General features: G+C 37.5%; 1 protein-coding gene across 3 annotated transcripts; it reads left to right on the top strand.

Moving 5' to 3' along the window:
* Positions 1-59: 59 nt before the first annotated feature.
* trpm6 (transient receptor potential cation channel, subfamily M, member 6) lies at positions 60-22,295 on the top strand. Of its 3 annotated transcripts, XR_013206837.1 has the most exons (41): positions 60-255; positions 685-732; positions 1,163-1,242; positions 1,364-1,402; positions 1,498-1,681; positions 1,772-1,985; positions 2,498-2,622; positions 3,447-3,618; positions 3,716-3,890; positions 4,068-4,191; positions 5,900-5,972; positions 6,053-6,153; positions 6,243-6,377; positions 6,482-6,535; positions 8,276-8,416; positions 8,636-8,752; positions 8,864-9,117; positions 9,284-9,512; positions 10,046-10,201; positions 11,088-11,189; positions 11,293-11,421; positions 12,409-12,460; positions 12,594-12,657; positions 13,018-13,192; positions 13,390-13,504; positions 13,705-13,895; positions 15,419-15,551; positions 16,118-17,046; positions 17,135-17,211; positions 17,331-17,451; positions 17,760-17,803; positions 17,890-17,954; positions 18,043-18,065; positions 18,176-18,226; positions 18,340-18,405; positions 18,488-18,789; positions 19,778-19,860; positions 19,948-20,153; positions 20,255-20,306; positions 20,922-21,031; positions 21,688-21,905. XR_013206837.1 is itself a non-coding variant. In XM_077241023.1 (40 exons), exons 2-40 carry the CDS (start codon positions 730-732, stop codon positions 21,753-21,755), a joined length of 5,667 nt encoding a protein of 1,888 aa, XP_077097138.1. In that variant the 5' UTR covers positions 60-255; positions 685-729; the 3' UTR covers positions 21,756-22,295. The 3 variants fall into 3 exon arrangements, 2 of the variants coding, with proteins under 2 accessions (XP_077097138.1, XP_077097139.1); XM_077241023.1 differs by having other exon boundaries at positions 12,409-12,657; positions 21,688-22,295; XM_077241024.1 differs by lacking the exon at positions 60-255 and having other exon boundaries at positions 382-732; positions 12,409-12,657; positions 21,688-22,295.
* The last annotated feature ends 4,404 nt before the right edge of the window (positions 22,296-26,699 follow it).

Here is a 26,699-nt window from a genome sequence, read left to right as displayed (position 1 = left end):
CTGTTACTGGAAGAGAGCCAAGAATGAAGTTACATTTGTGATGTTATGCAACTACTATTGGTGTCTCTTGAAACGCACAAGTTCGCAGTTAAAGTTCCAGTTGCATGTCCACACTCGACTCTTACAGCACTTGTAAAGCCCACCCATTTCCTAGCTCATCCCACCTCTTCAATTATGCGCGTTTACTGCAGGAATAAGAATAGCCTACGCTGAATTTTTGGAAAGCATGACTGGGAAAACAGGACTATTACACAGGTAAATAAAGCACTAAGCAGTATGTTATCTCGGGTAATTGCCTTTTTGGATGAAACGAAAATGTATATCCCACAGGGATTTTCTCTAAGGCATGTTAAAACTTGTGTTTCAGTTATCTCATCTCCCATTCCGCACAGGATTGTTGTTTTGCATGCGTAGTTACAAGAGTTTGTGACCTCTTTTCGTTCAAATTCACGAATGTATTTGCACAGTAAGTGTAAGGGTATGTTTTGTTTCGGTCACTGTTTCTCTCCACCCTTTTTATTCGGTTTCATTTCTTCGGCTAGATGGCGGTATTTTCAGTTCTGAATTTTGTTTCTCATTTGAGTCTCGTAATTTCACCCAATAATTCCCGGAAAAGGATGTGTACGTAATTTTCCACCACACGCTAAAGCATAGTTTTTTTTTGTTTTTCTGCAATGCTGAAAGAATTCATGACCGACTGACTCTACTGTAAAAGAGATTTGAGGGGAAATGGTATGTTGCATCACACACACACACACACACACACACACACACACACACACACACACACACACACACACACACACACACACACACACACACACACACACACACACACACACACACACACACCAGTGTTATTTTAGTAATAATTAGTTTCATGTCTAAGTAATTCAGTTGTTTTTGTCATTTTTATTAATTGTTTTAATATCGCTATTTAGCTTTAATTTATTATTTCAGTTTTAGTTTTAAGAATTTTATACTTCCAAATTATTTAATTTTAGTTAGTTTCCAAGTCAACATTTCTAATTTTTATGTAATATTTATTTCACATTTATTTGAATGAATAGAAAATTGTAATAGTTGTAGTTAACAATAACAACTAATGTAGAGGTAATAGTGGCCTATAATATGACAAACATTACAACTCTTTTCCCTTCAGTCTAGACGCACTTGGATCCAGGCCACTTTTTACAAGAGAGAATGTGTCAAATTTCTGCCAGCCTCACGTGATCATCACAGGTGTGCTTAATAATCTTGGTTGTCATATCGGGATATCTTTTAATGTTAATCGAGTGTAATTTAGGTTATTAATTTAGTCTTACAAAGACCCATATGAATTGCAATTTTTACTGTTTTGCAGGTGTTATCCAGTGTGTCAAGTGTGCCAAAGCTTAGTGAGGTATTATTTATTTTGATCATCAGTACATACATTCTCTATTTATTTCCATGAAAATGTTTTTGTCATTTTCTCAAATATGTCATGTCTGTCCTCAGATGTTGTTGTGGGAGGCTGATCGCGGAGCATGTGGGTCCATACTCTGGCTTGCTGGGACATGGCCCTGGGGCAGACCTTACTGATGAGGAGTGGTCAGTGCTGCGACACACCAGCATCAGCCCAACTGACGCTTTCGGATCGCTGGACTTCCAGGGCAGCACAAAGCGCACATGTCGTGCCAAGGTTAGTGCATACAAGGACAAAAAAATCTCATCATTTAGATGCCTATTAACAGTGCATTTATAATATAGGATCACGCTGTTTTCTCTACAGTATGTGCGTCTTTCCTGTGACACTCCACCAGAGCTCCTGGTGCAGCTGTTGCTGAAAGAATGGCACATGGAGATGCCCAAGCTGGTGATATCCGTGCACGGAGGGACTGAAAACTTCCCTCTGTCTCCACGTGTGTGTCAGGCCTTCAGCGCTGGGCTCATCACAGCGGCAGAGAGCACTGGAGCTTGGATACTGACTGATGGGATCAATACGGGTTTGTGTTTGTGGGTGCTAGTGTTATATGTGGAATGCACTTTAAACATCTTATGTTTGCTATCACACTATTGTCTAGTGAAGTATGTTGTATTAAAAATATGAATAAATACTACAATAGCATATAAATAATATTAAAATAACACTGATAAGGCCATAATGAATTACAGGTATGAATAAACTGTTTTCGATATCCAAATTACCTTATCAGTGTTATTTGAATATTATTTATATGCTATTGTAGTATTTATTCATATTTTTAATACAACATATAACTACTTCACTAGAAAATAGTGATAGCAAACACAAGATGTTTAGATTTTTAGATTTTAGTTAGTTTTCTTTTTTTTCTTTTATTAGTTTATTTCAGTTAGTTGACAAGGCAACATTTAAGTTTATTTTCAATCTAATATTTATATTTTATTTTAGGTTTATTTTAATTACTGAATTTTTTTTAATAGTTTTAGTTAACAATAACAATTACAACTGGACATTATTTCTCCTTGCATCCAGGTGTGTCTAAGTATGTTGGTGATGCTGTAAAACTGTATGGGTCACATGACCACAGGAAGAGGAATGTTGTAGGGATCACACCCTGGGGGATAATTGAGAATAACAGTGACCTTATCGGCTGGGATGTGAGTTTTTTTGTTTGTTATTAAAAAAATTATTTCTACACTGTATTATTGAATTATGTTGCACAGTGGGATCTGAGGTCAGTGGAATTCTAAATCAGATTGAGGGTACATTCACACGACAACTATGTACAAAAAAAGGGAAACGTTTTTCCTTGCTTACAGATGCAAAATGATCCCCGTTCACACTGATCCACGAAAACGACTATAGATTGAATGACGTCACTGTTTTCACAAATTCATGTTTTCGTTGTTTACACAGAGACGATAATGGTATAATTTTCAAAAACTTGCATGTTGAAACCCGTTTTCAAAAGTTCGTGTTTTCAGGCCCCCAAAACGACGTTGTTGCATACATGAACGCAGAAAAAAAACGTTCCGTTTTTAGTTTAAAACTGTGTTTCTGGCTCACTGATAAAATAAGTAAATTTGTGACATTGATCATGAGACTCTTTGTACCAACGTTCAGATGTTAGATCTCATATCATTCTTAAATACTACTGGAGACCATAATCATCAGTTTTTACAAAAACTTACACAAAGAGTTCATGCAGCTGAAGTGCTGCTGCAATAGGGAGACGAACCATATATTCTGAAATATGAATTATTCTATTAAAGTTTTCTTAAATTGTTCTAATGATCTGTATAAAACTTCTCAATTGAAAATAAATTTCACTAGTGGCCTCAGACTTTTGGACCCCTTGTTTTGGCAGTGCAAAGAAATTAGCACCTAGCATTGTAATTGTTGTTATTTTGTTATATTATCATTTCCTGTATTTTGTTCTGGGTCTGCTATACTGATGTTGGGGTTAATGGTTCTATGTCAGGTTCTGAGGCACTACCAGGCTCTGGGTAATCCCCTGAGTAAACGTGCCAGTCTGAATGGCATGCATTCACACTTCCTGTTAGTTGACGATGGTACTATGGGTAAATCAGGTTGTCAAAACGACCTGAGGAAGAGACTGGAAAGGCATGTACACTTTCAGAAGATCCACCCAAGTAAGAGTTTTCAGTCTATGTCAACGGTTTTTGTTAAGTTAAATGATTATGTGCATGTGTGATGTGTTTGTATGTGTGTGTGTGTGCTCATTTTAAGGGCTGCCTCAGCATGTGCCTTTAGTGTGTGTTGTAGTAGAGGGGGGTCCTGCCATCCTCTCTGTGGTGCTTGATTACGTGCACAGAAGTTCTCCTGTGCCTGTGCTGGTGTTTGAGGGAACAGGCAGAGCTGCAGACCTGCTGGCTTTAATACACAAACAAACAGCTGTAGACAGGTGTGTCTGAAATAAATGTCAGTGTGTACTTGAAATGAAATGTAAGTCGCTTTGGATAAAAGCGTCTGCCAAATGCATAAATGTAAATGTGGATGAATTGAATAATATTTAGGTGCTATTATGGAATATTTTGACCATTGTTTCTGTGTATGGCTCTTGCACATATATTTGTCACAGAAAGTTGGATTCCGATATTAAAGAGGATGTCCTGCTGAGGATTCAGGATATGTTTGGTGTGGAGAGAGCAGAGTCCACTGAACTCCTTAACATACTTATGGAATGCATGGAACATAGAGAGCTTGTAAGTTCAGTAGCCTTATTTTAGATCTATCTGGAATACTTGATTGTGATTGTTAAAGTTGAAGTTAGAGTTAAAGACATTTAATTTCAGAAAAGTTTAATGTTTGCAGTTTACTGTTAACTCTTGTGCAAACCTCTTAAATTAGAGGACTAATTTAAACTTAATTTAAATTTTTTTAATTTAAAAATAAAATTATTGTTTGTGATTGAACAAAGAACCAAACAAATGAGACTTAAAAGTATATAAGTAAAAATTATTAATTCACACTCATTCATATTAAAGAAGAAACCTTGTTAAACATGGGGTGTATAAGAAAAACAAATTGCATTTGATTATTATGGTCATTATGGTTATTATTATTCTTTTATAGTTATTTCTTTGATTGATTCCTTTCAAACATATTATTCTTGTATTGATCCATTTATGCTTTTTGTCTATTATATCTTTTGACATCATATACTCATCGAATTCATGTTTTCTATTCTATCATGTACAGGATAAGGGCTTATTAATTACAAAAAACGATTATTTATTTTTGCTAATTATTATTTTATTTTAGTTAGTTTTTCAGTAACTGTTGTTAGTTTCGTTTCGTTTTTCATTTATGTTGAAATCTCTATTTAGTTTCAGTTTACGAAAAAAAAAAATTGACCAATTGTTTTAGTATTATTTTCAGTTTTCGTTTACGAAAATAACCTTGCTCTCGAGTTTCCTACATAGCTCTGCTAGCTTCATGTCTCTTGTATCACTCAGCAGCCTCTTTCCCTCTTTCTTAATAAAATATAAACTTCAAATCTAAACTTCTAAGCTTCAAATCTGGATCCTGATCACTCTGTAAATGTTCACCAATTTCTTTTAGTCAAAATGTTCAGACCCATTAAAGAAACATTTTTAAAATAAGATTGTACTCAGTCATTTCAAATAGTGGTATCCGCTGTCTTGGTAACACCGCTCTCAGGAGATACCGATCAGTTTATTTGTAGATTGTAATCGTCAGTTCAGGAAATGTTATTCCGTCCTGACATTCTTGAGAACTTCAGCAAAGTTCTTTTCCTCTAAGCTGTGAACCTAGTGCAACATATTCCAATCCCCTTCTGCATTTCTTTGGCTGTTTCCTCTTCTTCCGTCGTCTTCTTCTTCCTCTCTCCTCCTACTTGGCGGTAAACACTGGTTGTTTTGTGTGATAAGACGCCTGCTGTGTATCGGTCTCTGTCACTACGCCGAAAGCTCTGATGCTAAGCCTCCATCAAACGGAATGTTGTAGTTTACCACACCCATCCCACATCTCTGAGCGTCTAAATTGAGAGAGAACAGAATAATTGGAATGATGGCGCATGAAACGTATTTCCATATTAATCGAGTAGAAGGGATTAATTTGGTCCCCAGGCGTACAGATTCTTTGATTGGGTATGAATCACTCTTGTGAAGACGAAATGCCAAAGGCATGTTAAGAGAAGAACATCTCCTCTGGGTGTCTTATAGAGTTACATGTATTTATATATTGGCATGGGATGCTGGTGGTTTCAGACTAATACCAAACAAAATAAATAACTGCTGGCTATATTGAACACGACACAACGGCAGTGGCACTAGTTTGCAAATCTGTTTTAATGCTGGCCATCTGCGTTGATTAAAATTATTTTTTTATGTGCAACTTATGGACTCTTTTTTTTTAATGAGGTCAAACTTCAACATTTTTTAATTTTAGATCACCATTTTTGACTCAGAATCTGAGGACCTACAAGAGGCTGATGTTGCAATCCTTTCGACATCACTGAGAGGTATGCAAAGCTTAATAATAATTATCATATTATTTAAAGGTTGGATTAATGTGGTAATTCCCCCAAAAATGAAAACACAGGTACCAGAGCTTCCCCTGAGGAGCAGCTGAATATCACGTTGGCCTGGAACAGGGCTGATGTCGCAAAAGACCACATTCTGGTGTATGGACAACAGTGGCAGGTACAGTAAACAAGTTATGATTTCACAGCCAGGATTATGGCTTTAATTAGTTAGAACAGATGTGTATAACCCAGCACTGGATTTTGTAGGTGGGATCTCTGGAGCAGACCATGCTGGATGCACTGATAATGGATCGTGTCAGTTTTGTGAAGCTACTAATTGAAAAGGGCATGACCATGAGCCGCTTCTTGACCATCTCTCATCTGGAACAGCTCTACAACATAGTGATTCTCATTCTCATACCACTTACATGAAGCTTTTGTCTCTGATGTAAGCAAGCGTCTCTGATCCTTCTTGTTTTTATTATAAATATATTTGTATTTTCCAGCATAAAGGCTCATCAGATCACTTCCTTCGACACATCATTGAGGATGCCAAACAGGTTTGTGTAGAAGAAACCCTTTAAAATCTGATCTGCATTGTGAATTTCATAGGTCAAGGGTTGTCAATTGGTCAACTGTTTATTTGGAAAATATTCATTAAACAAAAATACAATATTAAAATAACTTTACTGATCAGGGCAATAAATTACATTTTTAATTATATAAAAATTGAAAGCAGTTATTTTTCATTATAATAATATTTGACAATATTCCTCTTTTAATTGTATTTTTGATAAAAAATGCATCCTTGGCAAGCATAAGAGACTTCTGTCAAAAACAATCTTACCAACCCCAAAATATATACTATATATAGTTATGTCAATAATTATTATTTTAATGGCTTTGCAAATTAACATCATAAAGTATGTACATATACACTCACCTAAAGTATTATTAGGAACACCTGTTCAATTTCTCATTAATGCAACTATCTAATCAACCAATCACATGGCAGTTGCTTCAATGCATTTAGGGGTGTGGTCCTGGTCAAGACAATCTCCTGAACTCCAAACTGAATGTCAGAATGGGAAAGAAAGGTGATTTAAGCAATTTTGAGCGTGGCATGGTTGTTGGTGCCAGACGGGCCGGTCTGAGTATTTCACAATCTGCTCAGTTACTGGGATTTTCAAGCACAACCATTTCTAGGGTTTACAAAGAATGGTGTGAAAAGGGAAAAACATCCAGTATGCAGCAGTCCTGTGGGCGAAAATGCCTTGTTGATGCTAGAGGTCAGAGGAGAATGGGCCGACTGATTCAAGCTGATAAAAGAGCAACTTTGACTGAAATAACCACTCGTTACAACCGAGGTATGCAGCAAAGCATTTGTGAAGCCACAACATGCACAACCTTGAGGCGGATGGGCTACAACAGCAGAAGACCCCACCGGGTACCACTTATCTCCACTACAAATAGGAAAAAGAGGCTACAATTTGCAAGAGCTCACCAAAATTGGACAGTTGAAGACTGGAAAAATGTTGCCTGGTCTGATGAGTCTCGATTTCTGTTGAGACATTCAGATGGTAGAGTCAGAATTTGGCGTAAACAGATTGAGAACATGGATCCATCATGCCTTGTTACCACTGGGCAGGCTGGTGGTGTTGGTGTAATGGTGTTGGGGATGTTTTCTTGGCACACTTTAGGCCCCTTAGTGCCAATTGGGCATTGTTTAAATGCCACGGCCTACCCGAGCATTGTTTCTGACCATGTCCATCCCTTTATGGCCACCATGTACCCATCCTCTGATGGCTACTTCCAGCAGGATAATGCACCATGTCACAAAGCTCGAATTATTTCAAATTGGTTTCTTGAACATGACTATGAGTTCACTGTACTAAAATGGCCACCCCAGTAACCAGATCTCAACCCAATAGAGCATCTTTGGGATGTGGTGGAACGGGAGCTTCTTGCAGTGGATGTGCATCCCACAAATCACCATCAACTGCAAGATGCTATCCTATCAATATGGGCCAACATTTCTAAAGAATGCTTTCAGCACCTTGTTGAATCAATGCTACATAGAATTAAGGCAGTTCTGAAAGCGAAAGGGGGTCAAACACAGTATTAGTATGGTGTTCCTAATAATCCTTTAGGTGAATGTATTAATAGGATAATAAATGCATGTTATTATTATAGGTCCGGCTTAAAATGTAACACTCAATTTTTTTTCTCCATTTGTCAATCCTCCAAGGGGCCCTTGACCTGAAAAAGTGTTTTCTTAAGCATTTTCTTTTTTTTTGTAGACTCGTCTGCCTGCTGTTTATAAAATATCTTTAATTGACATCGGAATGGTGATTGAATACTTGATTGGAGGAGCTTATCGAAGCACATATACACGCAAGAGCTTCCGAGTCATGTACAGTCGCCTACATAGCCCAGTAAAGGTCTGCCTCCTTTCTGCCATCCAACTGCTACATAATGACAAATATACTGTATGTTGTTTGTGCTAAGTCTGACATAGCAAATCTCTAATATTTAATTTGTAGAATAATTTTAGCCAATAACCATGCATTTGTGTGTTTTGAAATCTTTTGGCCATGAATTTCCATTTCCTTTAGACATAATCTAACTTAAATTTAATGAGCTATGTTGATCGGGGATAGGATGGTGATAAGGAGACATCCACCCCCTTCAGCAAGGCCAGGAAAGCAGCTCGAACTCCAGAGACCTCCCAATCTCGCTCCCATTTCCACAGAACCGCTCAGCCGTTCAGACACCAGGTCCTTTGTGCTTTTTCATTCTGTTCATAGACACAACAATGAGTCATGCAATTACGAATACGTTCACAATCATTCCATTTATTAAAAACACCCAGAATTGTGTCTTTGCAGGAGGGTGCGGTAGCAGTTGCACCTCAGGACCTGAAGTCAGCCCAGAGCCCCGACTTTGTATGCACTTTTAACGACCTGTTTGTGTGGGCAGTGCTCAAGCATCGGCAAGAGATGGCGCTGTTCCTGTGGCAGCATGGAGAGCAGGCTATGGCCAGGGCGGTTGTGGCCTGCAAGCTCTACCGCGCTATGGCAGTGGAAGCCAAGGAGAGCAATATGAGTGACAGCATGGCTGAGGAGCTGAAGAAGAAGTCTCTGTCAGTTTCGTTTTTTTCCTCATTCCAAAGCTAATTACAAACTCCATATGCTAAATGGCGTATAATTGATATAACATTGGATTAGAAAAAAAGTGTATCTCGAGTTTAAAAAATTTGTGTTTGAAAGTTGTCAAAATAACGTAATGTGATTGTACTGATTTTTTAGAGAGTTTGGAGAGCTGGCTGTGGATCTCCTAGATCAGGCTTTCAGAGAGAACGAGCGCATGGCGATGAAGCTGCTGACCTGGGAGATGAAGGACTGGAGTAACTTCACCTGTCTGCAAATGGCTGTCTCCTCAAGACTAAGGCCCTTTGTGGCTCACAACTGCACTCAGATGCTCCTCACGGACTTGTGGATGGGCCGACTCAACATGAGAAAGAACTCCTGGTTCAAGGTGTGTTTAATTGCTTGATAATTGCGTTTGAAAAGTGTAACATACTTCGATAACATGTATTAACTTGTATAGCTTAGCACTGTTTTTAATAGTTTATTTTTTTCCAACTATGCTGCAGAAAGGATAAATATCTGTTGTATTTAACGGGTTAGTATTTGGGGTGTTGTTTAATTATAACATTACCGTTTTGTAATTTTTCTCAATAATTACACATGCATAAACACTCCATGCAACATGTTTCGATCCCATTCCCCTCTCTTACTCCGGAAGTTTAATTCGCTGCTGTAAGCTCCGTGGTTCAAGAGGGCAAAAATAAAACTAAGAAATTACTCAGGCAGGTCAGCTCTCCTAGAAGCAGAACGGAAGTGACACAAATAACTTGCATTTCAAACATATGTGTCAAGCTGGCAGCCGTGTCCCTACAGATTCATTTTATTTTCATTCTTTTGACATTTATCATTTTACAGCAGATTTGTGACCCAGATCTGTTTTTTAACGGCTGTTGTTCAAAAATCACATCCTTTCATGTCCAGATTATTGCCAGTATTCTGATGCCTGTGGCCATTCAAATGCTAGAGTTTAAGAGTCAGGCAGAGATGTCCCATGTTCCTCAGCCCCAGGAAGCCTTGCAGTTTGGGTGGGACCCAGGAAGCCCTGGGGCATCAGAGCAAGAAGGGGCGGCAAATGCAGTAAGTGATTTAGACAGACTCGCTTTTTGCAGCTGGGGAGCCCATTTAGTTTGTTAGACTGATTCAAACTGACCACTCTTTTATTAAGTAATGAGAGTCATTTATTTGTAAATCAAACTACACTGGTCATGCTGTATAAACTACAATAAGGCTATTCTTTTGAAGAACTGAAACTACATTTAAATCTTAAACTTAGTTTAAAATCTGTCACCCTAACTAACCTAGTTAATTCTGTGCAGGGTCTTGAATTGGCAATTCACCTGGTTCATTTGCCTGAACTGTCCAAATGAACCGTTTCACTAGAGGGCTATTCACACCTAGAATGCTAAATATAAAGATAACTATATTAGTGTGGACACCAACACCATTCTAAGTATATGTTGCAGTTTTGTTGTCTGCCACTTTAAATGCTCGAGCTTTTAAAAAGCCTTTTGCATTCTGATTGGCTGTCAATGTTTTTAGCGTGCAGGAGCTGGAAAATTCATTCAGAAATTGAAAGGTTTGACTTCAGTATTCTCATAGAATTAGGTAGATTTTTAAAAACTTTTAGTTAGTTATCATTATAGTTTTTAATCCTTAGTTTTTATATATAGTTTTACAATACATACAATGTGAAATTAACACAGGAATGTAGCCACATTATTACTCATTAAAAAAATGACTTTTTACTGGAAAAGGCTGCACTTTTTTTTGAAAACAGGTAAACTAGCCATGGTATGACCTCACTACTCACTAAATTGTGACTCCACTACTCTTACTAAGATGTGACCACACTACTCTCAGTTAGTCACTTCCCAATACTGCTGACAACCTATTAACACGCTACTCAGTCTTTGACTTCTTATTGCACAGTGTGTAATTTACATTGACAGTGGTCTTTCTCTAGATTCAGGGTGATGAGGAGAGAGGGAGCAGATGTCTTTGTCCCTGGACCAGAAAGGTGTATGACTTCTATACTGCTCCAGTGGTCAAATTCTGGTTTCACACAGTAAGTTTCCCCTTAATTCCCCAGAGCTTTCCCCATTCTTTCATTACACCCTCTCACTCCATTTGTCACCCTTTTCAAACATCCATCTGATTTGTCCACACAGATGGCATTCTTGGGTTTCCTCATGATGTTCTCTTATACTGTGCTGGTGAGGCTGGAGGAGAAACCCAACATTCAGGAGTGCTTGGTCATAACTTACATCCTGACCATGGCAGCGGAGAAAGCTCGAGAGGTAAAATACATATACAGTATGACATCATCATCAATGTCTGCTTTTGTCTGTGAATGGTTGGCTCAGTGTCCTTTGCAGCTGTTCATGGCAATTAAAAAATAAAATGTTTCTTCGAAATGTCTTATCTTAACCAAGCTGGATTCCAAAGGTCTTCTGGAAGGCGCTATCTCTTTCTGATTAGGGAGTTTTCAAGTTGACCCTGACAATGCCTCTGTCCGGCTCCCCGATCCTCTGTTATCTATAAACTCAGCTACAGTTCATTGGTGGGAATTATTAACAGAGTTCTGACACAAACTATATGTTTGAGAGATACATATAGAGATACACATAAATAACAAATATCTATCTATCTATCTATCTATCTATCTATCTATCTATCTATCTATCTATCTATCTATCTATCTATCTATCTATCTATCTATCTATCTATCTATCTATCTATCTATCTATCTATCTATCTATCTGTCTGTCTGTCTGTCTGTCTGTCTGTCTGTCAATCATGACATATTGCATATACACGTTTGTTGGAGCAGATACCCTTGTGGACTGACTGACTAGACAGTAATAATTATGAAGAAACCATTCCCGTATACTTATTGTTAGTGAACATGTATTTCAATTTGGCTGGGTCGAATATTATTTTATCTTGCGTTAAGTTTCGTTCCTGATGATCAAGGTAGCTTGTCAGTTGACCAGTCCATTTGCGTCTGTCTAATTCGGCTAGCTTTTACCAAGTGATAGATGAATTTGTGCCACAATACAGTACTGTTTGATTTCATGCATAATATTGTATGTCAATGACAACAGATATGGGAAGAGTTTGAACTTTTATATGTTATGAACATTTTATTATTTCCATTTAGCAGTTGTTTTTCCTCTGCTGTCCATGACCCTTTTGGTTCATAACCCACCAGTTGAGAGCCACCGATTGACATATTAAGTATATTATGTTGAGAGTTATGATAATGGGTACTGTGTGTTTTCTAGGTGTGGGTATTGGAGCCCAGGAAGTTCACAAAGAAGTTAAAAGTGTGGTTCAGTGAGTACTGGAATATCAATGACTTCATGGGCATCCTCCTGTTCATGGTTGGGGTGGGCCTCCGGTGGCATCAAGAAACACGCTTAGCCAGTCATATTGTCTACTCTTTGGATTTTATCTTCTGGTCTGTCAGGCTTCTGGACCTGTTCGCTCTGAATCAGCATGCAGGACCCTACCTGACCATGATCACCAAAATGGTGTGTAATTTAAATTATTAGTACAGTGGTTTTCAATCCTGGTCCTGGGGACCCACAGCTCTGCACATTTTATATGTCTCCTTTATCTGACACAGCCAGTTCCGTTCATAGAGCTCTTTCCTAACAAGCTGATGATCTGAATCAGGTGTGCTAAATGAGAGAGACATACAAACGGTGCAGAGCTGTGGGTCCCTAGGACTAGTATTGAAAACCACTGTATTAGTAGATAAGTCTACATGCAACATTTACTGTAATGTTTTTCTTAAACTCAGAATTAAAAGATCTTTTATAACTTTGAGGTGGGTTTCACAATAATAGATAATAAAATTTAAAATGTGTATATATGACTTTCTCCCGCAGATGAGCAATATGTTCTATATCGTAGTCATTATGGCGATTGTACTGGTCAGTTTCGGCACGTCCAGGAAGTCTATCCTGTCCCCTGATGAGGATCCGTCCTGGAGTCTGCTCAGGGATGTAGTCTTCCAGCCCTACTGGATGATCTTTGGGGAGGTGTATGCTGGAGAAATAGATGGTGAGTAAAACAAAAAGACAAGACCATTCAGTCTGTTCAGTTCATCTGATTTGAATAAACCTTTTCCCACAGCTTGGATGTCAGAACATAGTTCACCCTTTACATCTTTTAGATGATTTACTCTATTATTTTTAATTGTAAGACATAGACATTTTTATTTTATATTCTATTGTGATCATCCTTTTTGTTTTTGCCAGCCTGTAGTAAACCTGAAACCTGTGTCCCTGGAGCCTTCCTGACCCCCTTCCTGCAGGCCGTCTACCTTTTTATTCAGTACATCATCATGGTCAACGTACTCATTGCCTTCTTCAAGTATGCACTTCATCTTCATCTTTAAGTCTTGTCATTCGCTCACATACTTTGATCTGTTTCCTGGTGTAATGATACTTTTTTCTGTTGAGTTGTTGGACTAATATACGGCTTGGCTTCCAGATTGGAAGAGCATTGCAGTGTTGATGTATTGGTTGCTTTGCGACGGTTTAACCTACTTTGCCTTATTATTCACTTCACAGCAACGTTTACTTTGACATGAGCTCAATATCCCGTAAGCTGTGGAAATATAACCGCTATCGTTACATCATGACCTATCAGGAGAAACCGTGGCTGCCGCCCCCTCTCATCCTTCTCAGTCACATGACTCTGTGTCTCAGTTCCATGTGGCAAAAGCACAGCAAGGCATACAAACGGGGAAGAACTGGTCTAAGTAAGTGTATGTTTGTATGTCATTTTATTAACCATTATAGCCCTCTGTGTCTTACAAAATTGACACACAGAGGTAGGATTGTGACAATGCAAAATAAGATGATTGTAGTCGATACATGGATACGTTCAGTATTAGAACAATAGAACAAACATTAACAGCAGTATCAAGTATCCCAAAAAAAATCCATAAATTGAAGATTAAATATATTAATAAATACAAATATTTATATTAATTTACGCATAGGATTCTTCACATAGTATTCCTCGCTGAGTTTGACTGAGAATGTTAATACTTGTTATGGATTATGAAATCTAAAATTTCACAATTCAATTGAGTCTCAATTCAATCCAATTAAATTATTTTGGAGAGATTCAAAATAATTGATATAAGAATTTGCTGAAGAAATAAATTTAAAGGGGTGGTTTATTATGATTTCACTTTTCTAACTTTAGTTAGTGTGTAATGTTGCAGTTTGAGCATAAACAACATCTGCAAAGTTACGATGCTCAAGGTTCAAAGTAAAGGGAGATATTTGCTTTTAAAGAGATCGTTTTTTAAGGACTACAACAAACGGCTGCTAGGGACTACACGACATTCCTGCCGGGTTAGTGAAATCACTAACCCTAGAATTTACATAAATCCCACCAGAACACGATTTATAGATTATCAATCAGACAGAATATGCTAATCATTGACTAGAAGATAACTACACATAAGCTACATAAATTCATCAACTAACCATTCAGAAATGTCCGGTTGCATTCTACACGTTGTCACTTCTTCTGGAGTTACTCCATCATTGTCTGACTCCAGTGTGAACATAAAAGTCAAAAAGTTTCTAAAATTCTAAAATGCTAAAATCATATTCTGTGCAGGCAATTAGCTTACTGCGCTGTAAACAGAAAAGCCTGACAATATCACTGCTAAATACCTTGAAGTATTGTGATATTCCGCCATGTTTCTCACTGACACGGCCCCAACTCGTAAAGATGGGGACTTAAAGAAAATCCTGAGCTCCCCACTCGTATTTACAACATTGTGGTGGCATTCATGGGCGTTCAACTCGTAAATACGATCTATACGTACCAGATGACTTGAACGCACCAAAAGGACACAAGCTCTGCCGTCTGTGCCGGGAGCAGCTGTTCTTTTGCATTTTTAGGGACAGACACAAAAACGGTGCGTTTTGCTCACCCTCAAAAAGTGACAACTTTAACATGCTATATAAAAATATCTGTGGGGTATTTTGAGCTAAAACTTCACATACACACTCTGGGGACATCCGAGATTTATTTTACCTCTTGTGAAAAGGGCATTATACCAGCCCTTTAAAAGACAGTGTCTTATGCTCTATAGTCAAGATAATCTTGAAAATAATCAGACTTTACATTCAGAGTCTAAAATAAGTAAAATCAGTTATTGATCCAATAAAAATATAGAACATACTGCTGTTTCTTAAAATCACATTTATATACAGGATATTATCACCAGTTAAGTGTATTGCTGGTACTGTATGTTTACAGAATTACTCCTGGCCCCAAATGATCTGAAGAAGTTGCATGAGTTTGAGGAGAAGTGTGTCGCTGGATATTTCAGAGACAAAAAGGAGAGTCAACAAAGCATCGAAATCAACCGGATTCGCTCTGCTGCTGACAAGTGAGTGCATCTCCCAGAACTCATTTGGATGCAGCAGGAAATTACATCAGTTTTGTTTGAGTTAATCTATCAATTGACTGAACTTTGTTTATGAAGTTATGCATCTGAATTCCCATTTTAAATTATTTTGAGTTTGAGTTTATTTTCTTATAAAGCAACGAGTGCAGCCTAAAGTGCTGTACAATACAATCATAACACAATAAAACAAGACTACATGAAAGACCAAAATTGAGTTCTCTTTCTTGAGAACTAACATTTCTAGAGGGGGCCCCCCCAAGTAATTAGAGATACGGGGCGAAGAGCTAAGAGACAACAAACAAAACAACAACATCAGTTTTGCTCTCATTTAAGTGGAGACAATTCTTAGCCATCCAGCCTTTTACATCTTCAAGACACTTACTAATGTTGGAAAAGGACCTATCAATCGAGTACAATGGGACATAGAGTTGTTTCGTTGGCATAAAAGTGGTATGCGATCTGATATTTCCTAAAAATAGAACTGGATGGTTTTGTTTGTCTTAAATGGAATAGTACAATAGTTTGTTTACTACAGTGTTTGTTTCTAGGGCTGAAGAGATGGCTGGAATATTAGTTGAGGTTGCTGAGAAGGTCAATATCATCCAAGACGATCTGCACACTTTAGATTGTCACTTGGGGCAGTTGCAGGACTTGTCTGCTTTAGCAGTGGACACTCTAAACCTCCTCTCAGCCACAGACAACCAGCAGCTAGAAGTGGCCCGTCTTGGTCAGAGTCAACCAATTACATGCCGCCATGAGCAAGTGTCCCATAGCTGCTGTCTCCGCATTGGTGGAAGTGTCGCGCCCAGCCAAGCACTTCCATCTCCGAAGCACTACCGCAGTATGCCACCTTCCCTGCTCCGAGGTTTGGGGCCTGGCCGGCAGCGTCCTTCCCTAGAGTTGCCACCAGGGACGAGTGTCGGACCCTTTGAGGTCAGGAGCAAATTCATGTTGGCAAACCCTGAGGAAGAAGATTATAGTTTTAGGTGGCCCCTACAGCATTCAAGCGAAGGTGTATCAATGGAATGCGATCTCTCTTTACCTCACCTATGCACTGGATGGAGGGACAAGGGAATGTATGGATCTGGGGAACCATCACGTGCCAGTTCTCCCACCATGCCATTTATAAGGGACTTACAGCTTCAACCCAACCATGAGGAGTCTATGGAGGAAGAGGACGATGAGGACGACGTGCACGCAATATCCAGAGCCTCCAGTCATACTTTCCTGCTCGTAGACTCCCAGAGTGATGGAGACAGAGCAGTTGGGATCAAAAACCCGGCTTTTTACAGGCTTGATGATGGTGAACACTTCACAAGACCTCAAGGACTTTCAGGCAGGAAATGGGCCTATGATCTGGAGCAGAGCCGCTCGCTCTCAGCTAGTGTGGAGAATATGGCCATGCCTGATACAGCAACATCAGAGCACGGCAGGCGGACGCTTCTGACGTCTCCCCACCACAGCCATGACCAGAAAGGTATAATGGATGCATGTCATTACAATATACTAAGTAACAACCTCAGTTTCTGTTTAATAACCAGTTTATGACTATCTGTAATCTGTAGGATTATCTAAGATCTTTAGGAGACAAAAGTCATTTGGGAAAAAGTCCATAAAGACCAAAGCAGGAACTCCTGACAATGTAAGCCATTCTGCTATGTCTGTTTAATTTCATTGCATGCAAGTTGTCCTCTAGTGGTGGTCTTCCATGTTGCACTAGTGATGGTCATATGGTCAAGTGGTGCCTCTGTCTCCTCTTAGGTAAAACTAGATGAAATGCGAGGATGCATGCATGAGTTTGACCCACGCAGAAAAAGGAAGAGGAAAGTAAAAGGCCTGTTTGACCGGAGATTCAGAAGCTCAGTCAGTCTAACCCAGCTGAGTATGTTTTTTTAAAATACATTTGTGTAATTATAAGAATTTATTTTATTTTATTTATTATTATTTTTATTTTATTTATTTAAGTATTTATTATTTCCCCAAAACCCCTGGTGTATGTCACAAAAAGACAACAAGGCATTATTTTCCAAAAGAGGCTCTTAGTTCATTTTTGTTAAATATCAAGCAATTGAGCAGTCTGCTTAGAATTTAGTTTTCTAAATTACTTTTTACGTCTGGAATTGCTGGCGGAAATAAAATGTCAGTAACCCACAAAGTGACAATAGGATAATTTTTCATTTTATTTACTAGATGTTGACCAAGTGGATTCCACAAAACTGACCCCATCATGGCTCGTAAGTTCACCTGTAGTAATTTGGTCTTTTGATTTCTTTCCTGTTTGTGAGACATTTGATTTGGCTGTGTTATGATCTCTCTTCAGAACACTGTGAGTCCAGGGCAGCCACTTCTAAGCAGTTGGGCCAGGTCTATCAGTCAAAGACCCTCGTAAGTTAAGTTTATGATTTGATGAGACATTTTAAGTAATCACAGGAAACATTTCTAGCTGTTCACCTAATTTCTCTACTTCTTGTAGGGTAAGCAGTATGACACAAGAAGGTAATTGTACATACTTTATATTGTAAGTCTGTTTATGATGTGAGTAAATTGCATGGGTTTAATTTTGGTGAAAGACATGTTTTTTGTGCTTTCTCTTTGTCTGGTGTTAGTTAGGAGCTCTACGTTTAAATTGACAGACGATTTAGGCCAGCATTACTCAGGTGAGTAGTAACTATAATAATCACCTCAAATATATATATATATATATATATATATATATAAATATATAAATTTTTTTTTATATGGTTGATCTCTTTTGGTGATCTTTTTTCAGCAATGGAGAGGAACAACCTAATGAGATTGGCTCACTCTATACCATTCACCCCTGTGTCGTTATTGGGTAAATAATCAAACCATGGTTGTTTTTTAACCAGTGATATACATATTTGGCTATTTTCATAAATGTCCTTTGCCGTATTCAGGTGGTGTTGAGGTCTGTATATATACACTGGAGGAGACAGAAGAAGGATCTTCTCTTGGGAATCAGTCCTCTGGCATCTCCGCCTGGCTTCAGCAAGGGCGTACCGCTGTTCTTCAACCGTTAGCCCACCAGGAAGTGCTGGATGGGGGTCTGCGCAGGGCCACCAAGGTGGTGTGTACCTGGGCTGAGGGTGATGTGTTAAAGCTGGGCTCAGTGTATGTCGTGAAAGCCTTTAGGCCAGAGGTGGTTCGCATCTGGCAGAAAGTTTTCCCAATCAGCACTTCACTTCATCTCTGTCTGCGGGTACATATTCGACCATTTGAAAGATTATCAACAGTAATGTAAATAAACTGTAAATTTTGCACTTGATAGATTTACATAACTTTCATTGTCAGATCATTTTATTGATCTATTGATTATCACCTATTATCTACAGACAGTATATACAGTATATGTATTGTTTGGAATAATACTTTTTTTATGTTTTTGAAAGAAGCCTTTTATGCAACCTAGGCTGAATTTATTTGATGGAAAATACAGTAATGTTGTGAAATATTACAATTTAAAATAAAAATTCCTTTGATGGCAAAGGTGAATTTTCAGCAGTCACTACTTTAGTCTTCAGTGTCTCATTATCCTTCAGAAATCATTGTAATGTGCTGATTTGGTGATCAAGAAATATTTTTCATTATTATCAATGTTGAAAACAGGTTTTGCAGCTTAATATTTTTGCGGAAATAAACCATAGTACTCTACCATTCAAAACTTTGAGGTAAGTAAGAATAAAAAAATAAAAAAAAATAATAATTTCAAATAAATGCTGTTCTATTGAACTTTCTATGTAAAAAAGTATCAGTTTCCACCAAAATATTAAGCAAAAACTGCTTTTAACATTGGTAATAAGAATCAGTATTAACAAATGAGCTCCAGTAATAATTGATAATAACTGAGCACCAACTCGGCATATTAAAAGGATTTCTGAAGGATCACATGACACTGAAGACTGAAGTAAATAATTGCTGCTGAGAATTCAGCTTTGCCATCCAAATTACATTTTAAAATATATTATCATTGAAAACAGTTATTTTAAATTGCAATAATATTTCACAATATTACTGCTATATAATATCACAATATTACTTAAACACAGGTTTGGTGAGCATAAGAGAGCCTAAAAAATAATTTAAAAAAATAAAAAATCTTCATTATTCCAACTTATTCTCCATAAAGAATAGTTATAAACATTATTCCGAACTGCTTCTCTATTGAATACTACCTCTCCAACCTGTAGGAAATCCAACAACAGAGAGCAGCACAAAAACTCATGCAGCGATTCAACCAAGTTAAACCCAGCAGTGTTCCCTACAGTTCTAGGTCAGCATTATGAATTCTATCTGCATTATTATGATGATAAGAAGTTGATTATGTATATGACTACCTATAGTCTATGTATGTGTGCAGGTTTCTGGATGTCTCCTTGCTGCACTGGCGCTCAGATGGCCAGTGGCTGACTGTTGAGAAGAACATGAGTGGACATTTCAGGAAATACAACAATAATACAGGAGAGGAGATCTCGCCCTCCTCTGGTCTGGAGGAAGCAATTCTAGCATTCTCTCACTGGACATACGAGTACACCAACAAGGAACTGCTAGTGTTGGATCTACAAGGTATATCTATAAGCTTACTCTAAGAGCTTGTGTGATTATTACTATTGGAAAATTGATTTTGTTGGAAAGTTGATGAACTGAATCTTTATTTTTATTAAAAGGTGTGGGAATGGACCTCACTGACCCCTCACTGATCAGAGTAGATGATCAAAGGTAAATAATCATCATACACTGCTGTTCAAAAGTTTGGGGTCGGTAAGATTTTTAATGTTTTTAAAAGAAGTCTCTTCTGCTCACCAAGGCTGCATTTATTTGATTAAAAATACAAAACAAACCCAGTAATATTGTGAAATATTATTTCAATGTAAAACAGCTGTTTTCTATCCGAATATATAGTAAAGTGTAATTTATTCCTGTGATCAAAGCTGAATTTTCAGCATCATTACTCCAGTCTTCAGTGTCACATGATCCTTCAGAAATCATTCTAATGTGATTATTTGATGCTCACGAAACATTTATGATTATTATCACAGTTGAAAACAGTTGTGCTGCTTCATATTTTTGTGCAAACCGTGATTCATTTTTTTCAGGATTCTTTGAAAGTTCAAGAGAAAAGCATTTAATTAAAAAAGAAATATTTTGCATTACTATAAATGTCTTTACTGTCACTTTTGATCAATTTAATGCGTCCTTTTATTAATTTCTTTAAAAAAAAAATCGTATTGACCCCAAACTTTTGAACGGTAGTGTAAATGTTTAAATATATTTACTAAAATGGGAAATTTGTTTTTGGAAATGTGCAGATGCATTTGTTTACCTCTGTTGTAGCTCCTCTGGAGAGATGGCGTTTGGACCTGCCAATTTGGGTGATGATGCAATCCAGAGCTTTGTTCTCAAGCACACCTGCAACTCCTGCTGTAAGAAGCTCGGTCTCTCGGGTGAGGTAACACTCGTGTCACAGGTTGAGAGTTGAACTTTCAGGACTCTTTTATTTTTTACTTCCTGCTGTGGCAGATCTCGCAAATACGGCCTACCTTCATGTTTCCAACTTTAGAAGTGATTTGATAGTTCGTTTGAAAAGAGCAAACTTCAAAATGAACAGGAAAAGCCGTCTAATTAAGTCTGAAGGTTTAGAAAAAATTCTAATGAGGCAGAAATTATTTCATTTCCATGACAGCAAAGGCATGCAGAAGAGGGGCGTGGTTTCCTTTGTGGCATGTGGAGTGTTCTCTTTGATTACATATTTAATAGCTCTTTGTGCGTTAGAGAGTGTTGACTTTGATTAGATATTAATTACTGTCTCATAGAAGACATATGAGATGCCTGTTGTTTGTATCAAGAGGGAGGCTTTGCTTCAGAAGTACAGGGATAAAAAATAAACAAACAAACGAAAACCACTCCGCCACATTTGTTTGATATTTCAAAGGTGCTTTGTTTTTTATTCATCTTGCGTCCTCTCCAAGAACCACATCAAATCAAAACAAATTATTAATGTACAATCCACAAATTTCATTTCGGATCTTAAGAAAAGCATCTCTCTATGATAAATTATGTATATGCATCGCAATTGTGTATATTGTGTTTGGCTTTTCAGATTTGAAGAGTTGCAGCAGCCAAAAGAAGTCAGTTCCTGCCTTTGATGAGGCGAGCAGCACAGTTTAACCTCTGACCTGGAAGTGGCTTTATCAAATCCACAGAGGGTATGCAAAGACTCCGAGACACAGATCAGTTTCCAGTGGAGCTCGTCATGTTCACATCCTGTTTATCTCTACGATATATAAAAGTAGTAAAAAGCTGCTCAAGGTGACAAAACATTTTCGTTTGTGTTGTTTTTGGCTGATGCTAGTTTATGATAAACAGTAACAGGTGCAAAAGTTGATAAGGGACGTCATGTGTCAAAGATCTGATCTGACATTTTTCCATTTCACCTTTTTTATTATTAGTTCATGTCAATACCTATATTAATGTTTTAAACACTGTTTAAAATATGTTTTTACGTTTAAAGAGAAATAAAATATAAATACAATATGCAACACCACTATCACAATGAGCAAATGACAGCTCTCTCACATTTGCTTTTAGTCTAGTCAAAGCAATGAGTGATATGTTGATGGTCATGGAAAACCTATTTCCAGGGAATTTTAAAATAGATATTTCCAGGATATCATTGAAATAAATATAATAAAACCTTTTCAAATTAAATATTTATTCTACTGAAATATGGAATATTTTTGCTTAGCTCTGCTCCGCTCTAAAATATTATTGCAGTCTTAGTTGTTTTCAAACAGCCTTTCTGAATAGTTGAGGTCACAAGTTTGCATACACCTTGCAGAATCTGCTAAATGTTAAAATTAAAAAAATAAGTGGTATCATAAGTTGCATACTGCTTTTTATGTTGTACTGCCCTGAATAAGCTAAGCTCCTTTTTTTTTACATAACTTGTCGACATGACAAAATAATAGTATTATTATTATATGACTGAGTTCCTTGTTTGTCCTGAGCAGCTAAACGGTCCACTGTTCTTCAAAAAAACTCTTTCCAACCGTGACTTTATGATATTGAGATCCAAGCAACTTGCTTGACAAACTTCTGATCATCCAGGTGTTGACACAGTGTTAAGAATCAGGCATATGTAAAATTTTGAATTTGGGCTCCTATAATGCCTGATGAGTTTGGAGAACAACTAACAAGAGATCAGAGACCATTCCTCCATACAGAATCTCTCCAGATCCTTCAGATTCCCAGATTCATGTTGGTGGTGCTTCTCTTCAGTTCACTCAACTCATGGTCAGGGAACTGGGACGGTCATGGCAGAAGCTTCATTTTGAGCTCCGTAACACATTTTTGTGTTGATTTTGATGTTTGTTTTGGATCATTGTCCTGACGGAAGATCCAACCACGGCCCATTATAAGATTTCTAGCAGAAGGCGTCAGGTTTTGATTTTTTATCTGTTGATATTTGATAGAATCTGATGAAGTCCAGACCTCCAACAAAAAAATATTCCCACAACATTAAAGATCCAATGGTATATTAAATTGTACACATGGGGTACTTTTTATCCTTGTGTGCACCAAACCCATCTAGCGTGTTTGCTGCCAAAACGCTTTTTTTTTTGTTTCATCTGACCACAGAACCCTGTGCCGTTTGTAGTTCCAGTCATGTCTGACAACTGAATTCGCTGGAGTTTGTTTTTGGACATCGAGGAGGATTTTTCTTGAAACCCTCCCAAACAACATGTGGTGATGTTGGAGTTGTTTGATTTTCTTTTTTATAGGCTTTCTGACCCCAAGACTCAAGTAATCTCTGCAATTCTCCATCTGTGATCCTTGAAGAGTCTTTAGCCACTCAAACTTTCATCCTCACGGTCCATTAAGGCAATATCCTATAAAGAAACACGTCCTCTTCCTGGCAGATTCTTTAGTTGATTGGAACTTCTTAATTATTGCCCTGATGGTCAAAATGGGGATTTTCAATTCTTTCAACTATTTTCTTACAGCCACTTTCTATTTTGTGATGCTCATCAATCTTTTGATGCAGATCAGAACTATATTCTTTGGTTTTTCTCATTTTGATGGATGATTAAGGGGATTTGGCCTTTGTGTTTCCTCATATTTAAACTCCTGTGAAACAAGAAGTCAATAGCTGGACAATTTCATGTTCCTAGTCACCCTGGTGTGCTAAAAAAGGTAAACATTAATGGGAATATACTTCAGAAATATTTTACTCATAAAAAATTCTAACGATACCATTGACTTTGGTGCAATGATGTAGTTTATTTTTCTTGCTCAAGAGACATTAGAGAAAGTAATACAAATATTTTGAATGCCTTTTTATTCAAATCTTATACAATTTTATTATAATTTGCATAATTTGATTGCTTGTGAATTCAATCAAAAACCTATAAATCAAGTCTAACCAACCACGCAGTCTTAGAACTGGGCCTGTCCATGAGTGCAAAATATAATTCAGTATTTATAATTTGTTTTACAAATAATAATAATCTAACCATTCTTAAAACAAGATTTATTTATTTATTGCAAGATAATAAGATCATGTATCTTAAGTTTATTTTTCTTAGCCCACTGGCAAAAGTTTTTGTCAATTTATTCCATACGATAACTGCATAAGGTAACAAGACTTGTTCTCTGAAAATAAATTGTATTTATTTATTGAAAGTTTATTTTTTATCTTATACACTTTTGTTTCTAAAATAATTGTATAATGTTTTAAGGATGTTTTGATAATTTTAATCGAACACAAGAAATGAAGACAAGATTGCATCCATAAAATTTTCTTTATTTTTTTTTATCCCACAAAGAAATGTCTACAAAAGCCATAAAATATAGAATTTAACAAAAATCACTTAAGTCCTTCGCTTAGTATATACAACATGGAGGAGACACTTTAAGGTCTTGATTAATCAGTACTTTTGCATGTCCATTCCACAATGTTTGCACCTCAAGCTCAACCCCCGCCCCCCAACCCCCAACCCAACCCATCCCAACCCATATTTATTCATACATATTCATTCACTCACACAAAGTGCTATTCACCCTTAAGTTATATACTGTTTTACAATCCAACTCACATTTATACATACAAACATATGCACACACTCACACCATTGGCAAGTTAACAGAACCCCCCACCCTCCCATGCTACATGTGCTTTACTTGTATTGTGGACATGTGCTAAAGTTCTGTCAATCAGAGCCCGTTCTCCATGAACAACAAACAGTTGGTTGTCTGAATATTCACACTTGCATCTGAATTCCACTTTTTGATTGCTTCTCAAGTAAACAACCTGTACAGTAAAGCATCTATCCCGTATGCCATTCAGCTTCACTTCACACTAACTATGGCACTTAAAAACAAAAAAAAGTTTGTTTACATATTTAGTACATAAAAAGATGTTGCACGCTAAGTACAGTCTTAAGGGTTTTGGTAACAGATGCTACCTTTATTTGTTGTTTGTTTAGTTTTGTTTTCATCCAGGGAGACATTCTGATTCATGAATTAACAAAAAATTTCAAAATAATAATAATAAAAAAGAATGAAATAAAATAAAAAGAAAACAAAATAGAAATGTGTAGTAGGCTATGCATCAGACTGAAGTAGAACGTATAGGCCTACTGTAGCCATCTGTGGCCGCACGAGTTTTTGACTCAAAACACAGACATCTGTTATTTCTTTCATGTTAAGTGTAGGGCTAATTTATGCCTAGCTGATATATTCATACGGAACTAGTCTTCAGCAAACTTGCAAGGACCAAAACATTTAATGTACGCATGCGCAGACGCGAGTGCTGCTGTGCTTGGTCAACGCATAGGGGTCAACGCACTGACAGCATTTACATTGATCTTATCTGGCGGCTGTAACAAGTCTCAAGGGGGAGATATAGTTACATTCAGGTAAGTTAGTTGTCACAAACAAACATACTTTAACTAACTGTAGCTCAGCCACGACAGTAATTGACCTAAAAAAGAGAACAGACCGCAATAGAATATACTTTAGCTAATTCGCGCTAGATAATGCCCCATGCGGTCAAGTAGAGCTCGCGTCTGCGTTCACATAGCCTACTTCCGTAGTTTAGGCCATGTTTTGAACTTTAGTGCCCTTATATTATTTTACTCCAACACAATAAGAAATACTTTGTGCTTATGTCAGTGTGTGTGCGAACATAATTAAGAGGGTGTGGTGTTTTCAGTCAACATCAACCCAGAAACATTCAGAATAAAAACGAGCCCGAAACCAACGCCCCCACCCCGACCCTCGTTGCCTACCCCCTTTCAGCAACACATAAGAAAACACAAAAGCCCAAAGGTTTCATTATTATGAACCAGCATGCAAGAATAACTGAACAGCAATAGGCTAATAATATAATTATAATAAAATAAAAATAATCTTAGAATGCAAAGATGACTGTAGTAAATGCTTCAAGTTATTGCTACAGTACCTAACAGTGTTGAACCTCATATAGATACAAATTCCTCTCGCCCTCATTTCACAGTCTAATACAAAAAGCCTTCATCATATGTTTGAAATGATTTCTGACTGAATCCATTTTCTGTAATGAGCATAGAAATAGATAGAGAGCAGCTTATTCATGCTCTGTATAAATAATCTAACTTACATAAAATCCATTTAATTTCAGGAGATGCTTAATAATTACATTACATTTTAATTTGGAGCTCAGGACTGGCACCATTGCTGGTACACTGCTGCACATTGATATTTACAGAGAGAGAGAGAGCTGTTTGCTGGGACGTGCAACAAGCGATGCAATGTGGCAATCGAGCCTGTTTCACCCCTCACCAATGGGTACACGCTTTACACACACACACACCAAAGCCTTGTCTGGGTAGGTTTTGTATGTGAAGAAACCGCTATGATTGTATTTAATTCCCTAAAAATGTCCATTTCTTTTAAAATAGTACTCTCTTTCTATTGAAAACATTAAAAGAGAAGTCCCTGAGATGGGTGCCAAGAAAAAATGCACCCAGAAATGATTGTCTTGAACAGGACACTAACATTGAAGGAATTGGAAACATTCCCCATGAAGTTGGGCTGAGAGCGTTTGGTTCAGTCGGAGGACTTGAACAGGTA

The sequence above is a fragment of the Siphateles boraxobius genome, unplaced genomic scaffold (assembly GCF_051911475.1).
Source record: "Siphateles boraxobius isolate OS27281-9 unplaced genomic scaffold, OSU_SipBor_1 24, whole genome shotgun sequence".
Classification (NCBI taxonomy): Eukaryota; Metazoa; Chordata; class Actinopteri; order Cypriniformes; family Leuciscidae; genus Siphateles; species Siphateles boraxobius.
The sequence above is the reverse complement of the archived record's forward strand: the minus strand, read 5'-3'. Positions and strand labels throughout refer to the sequence as shown.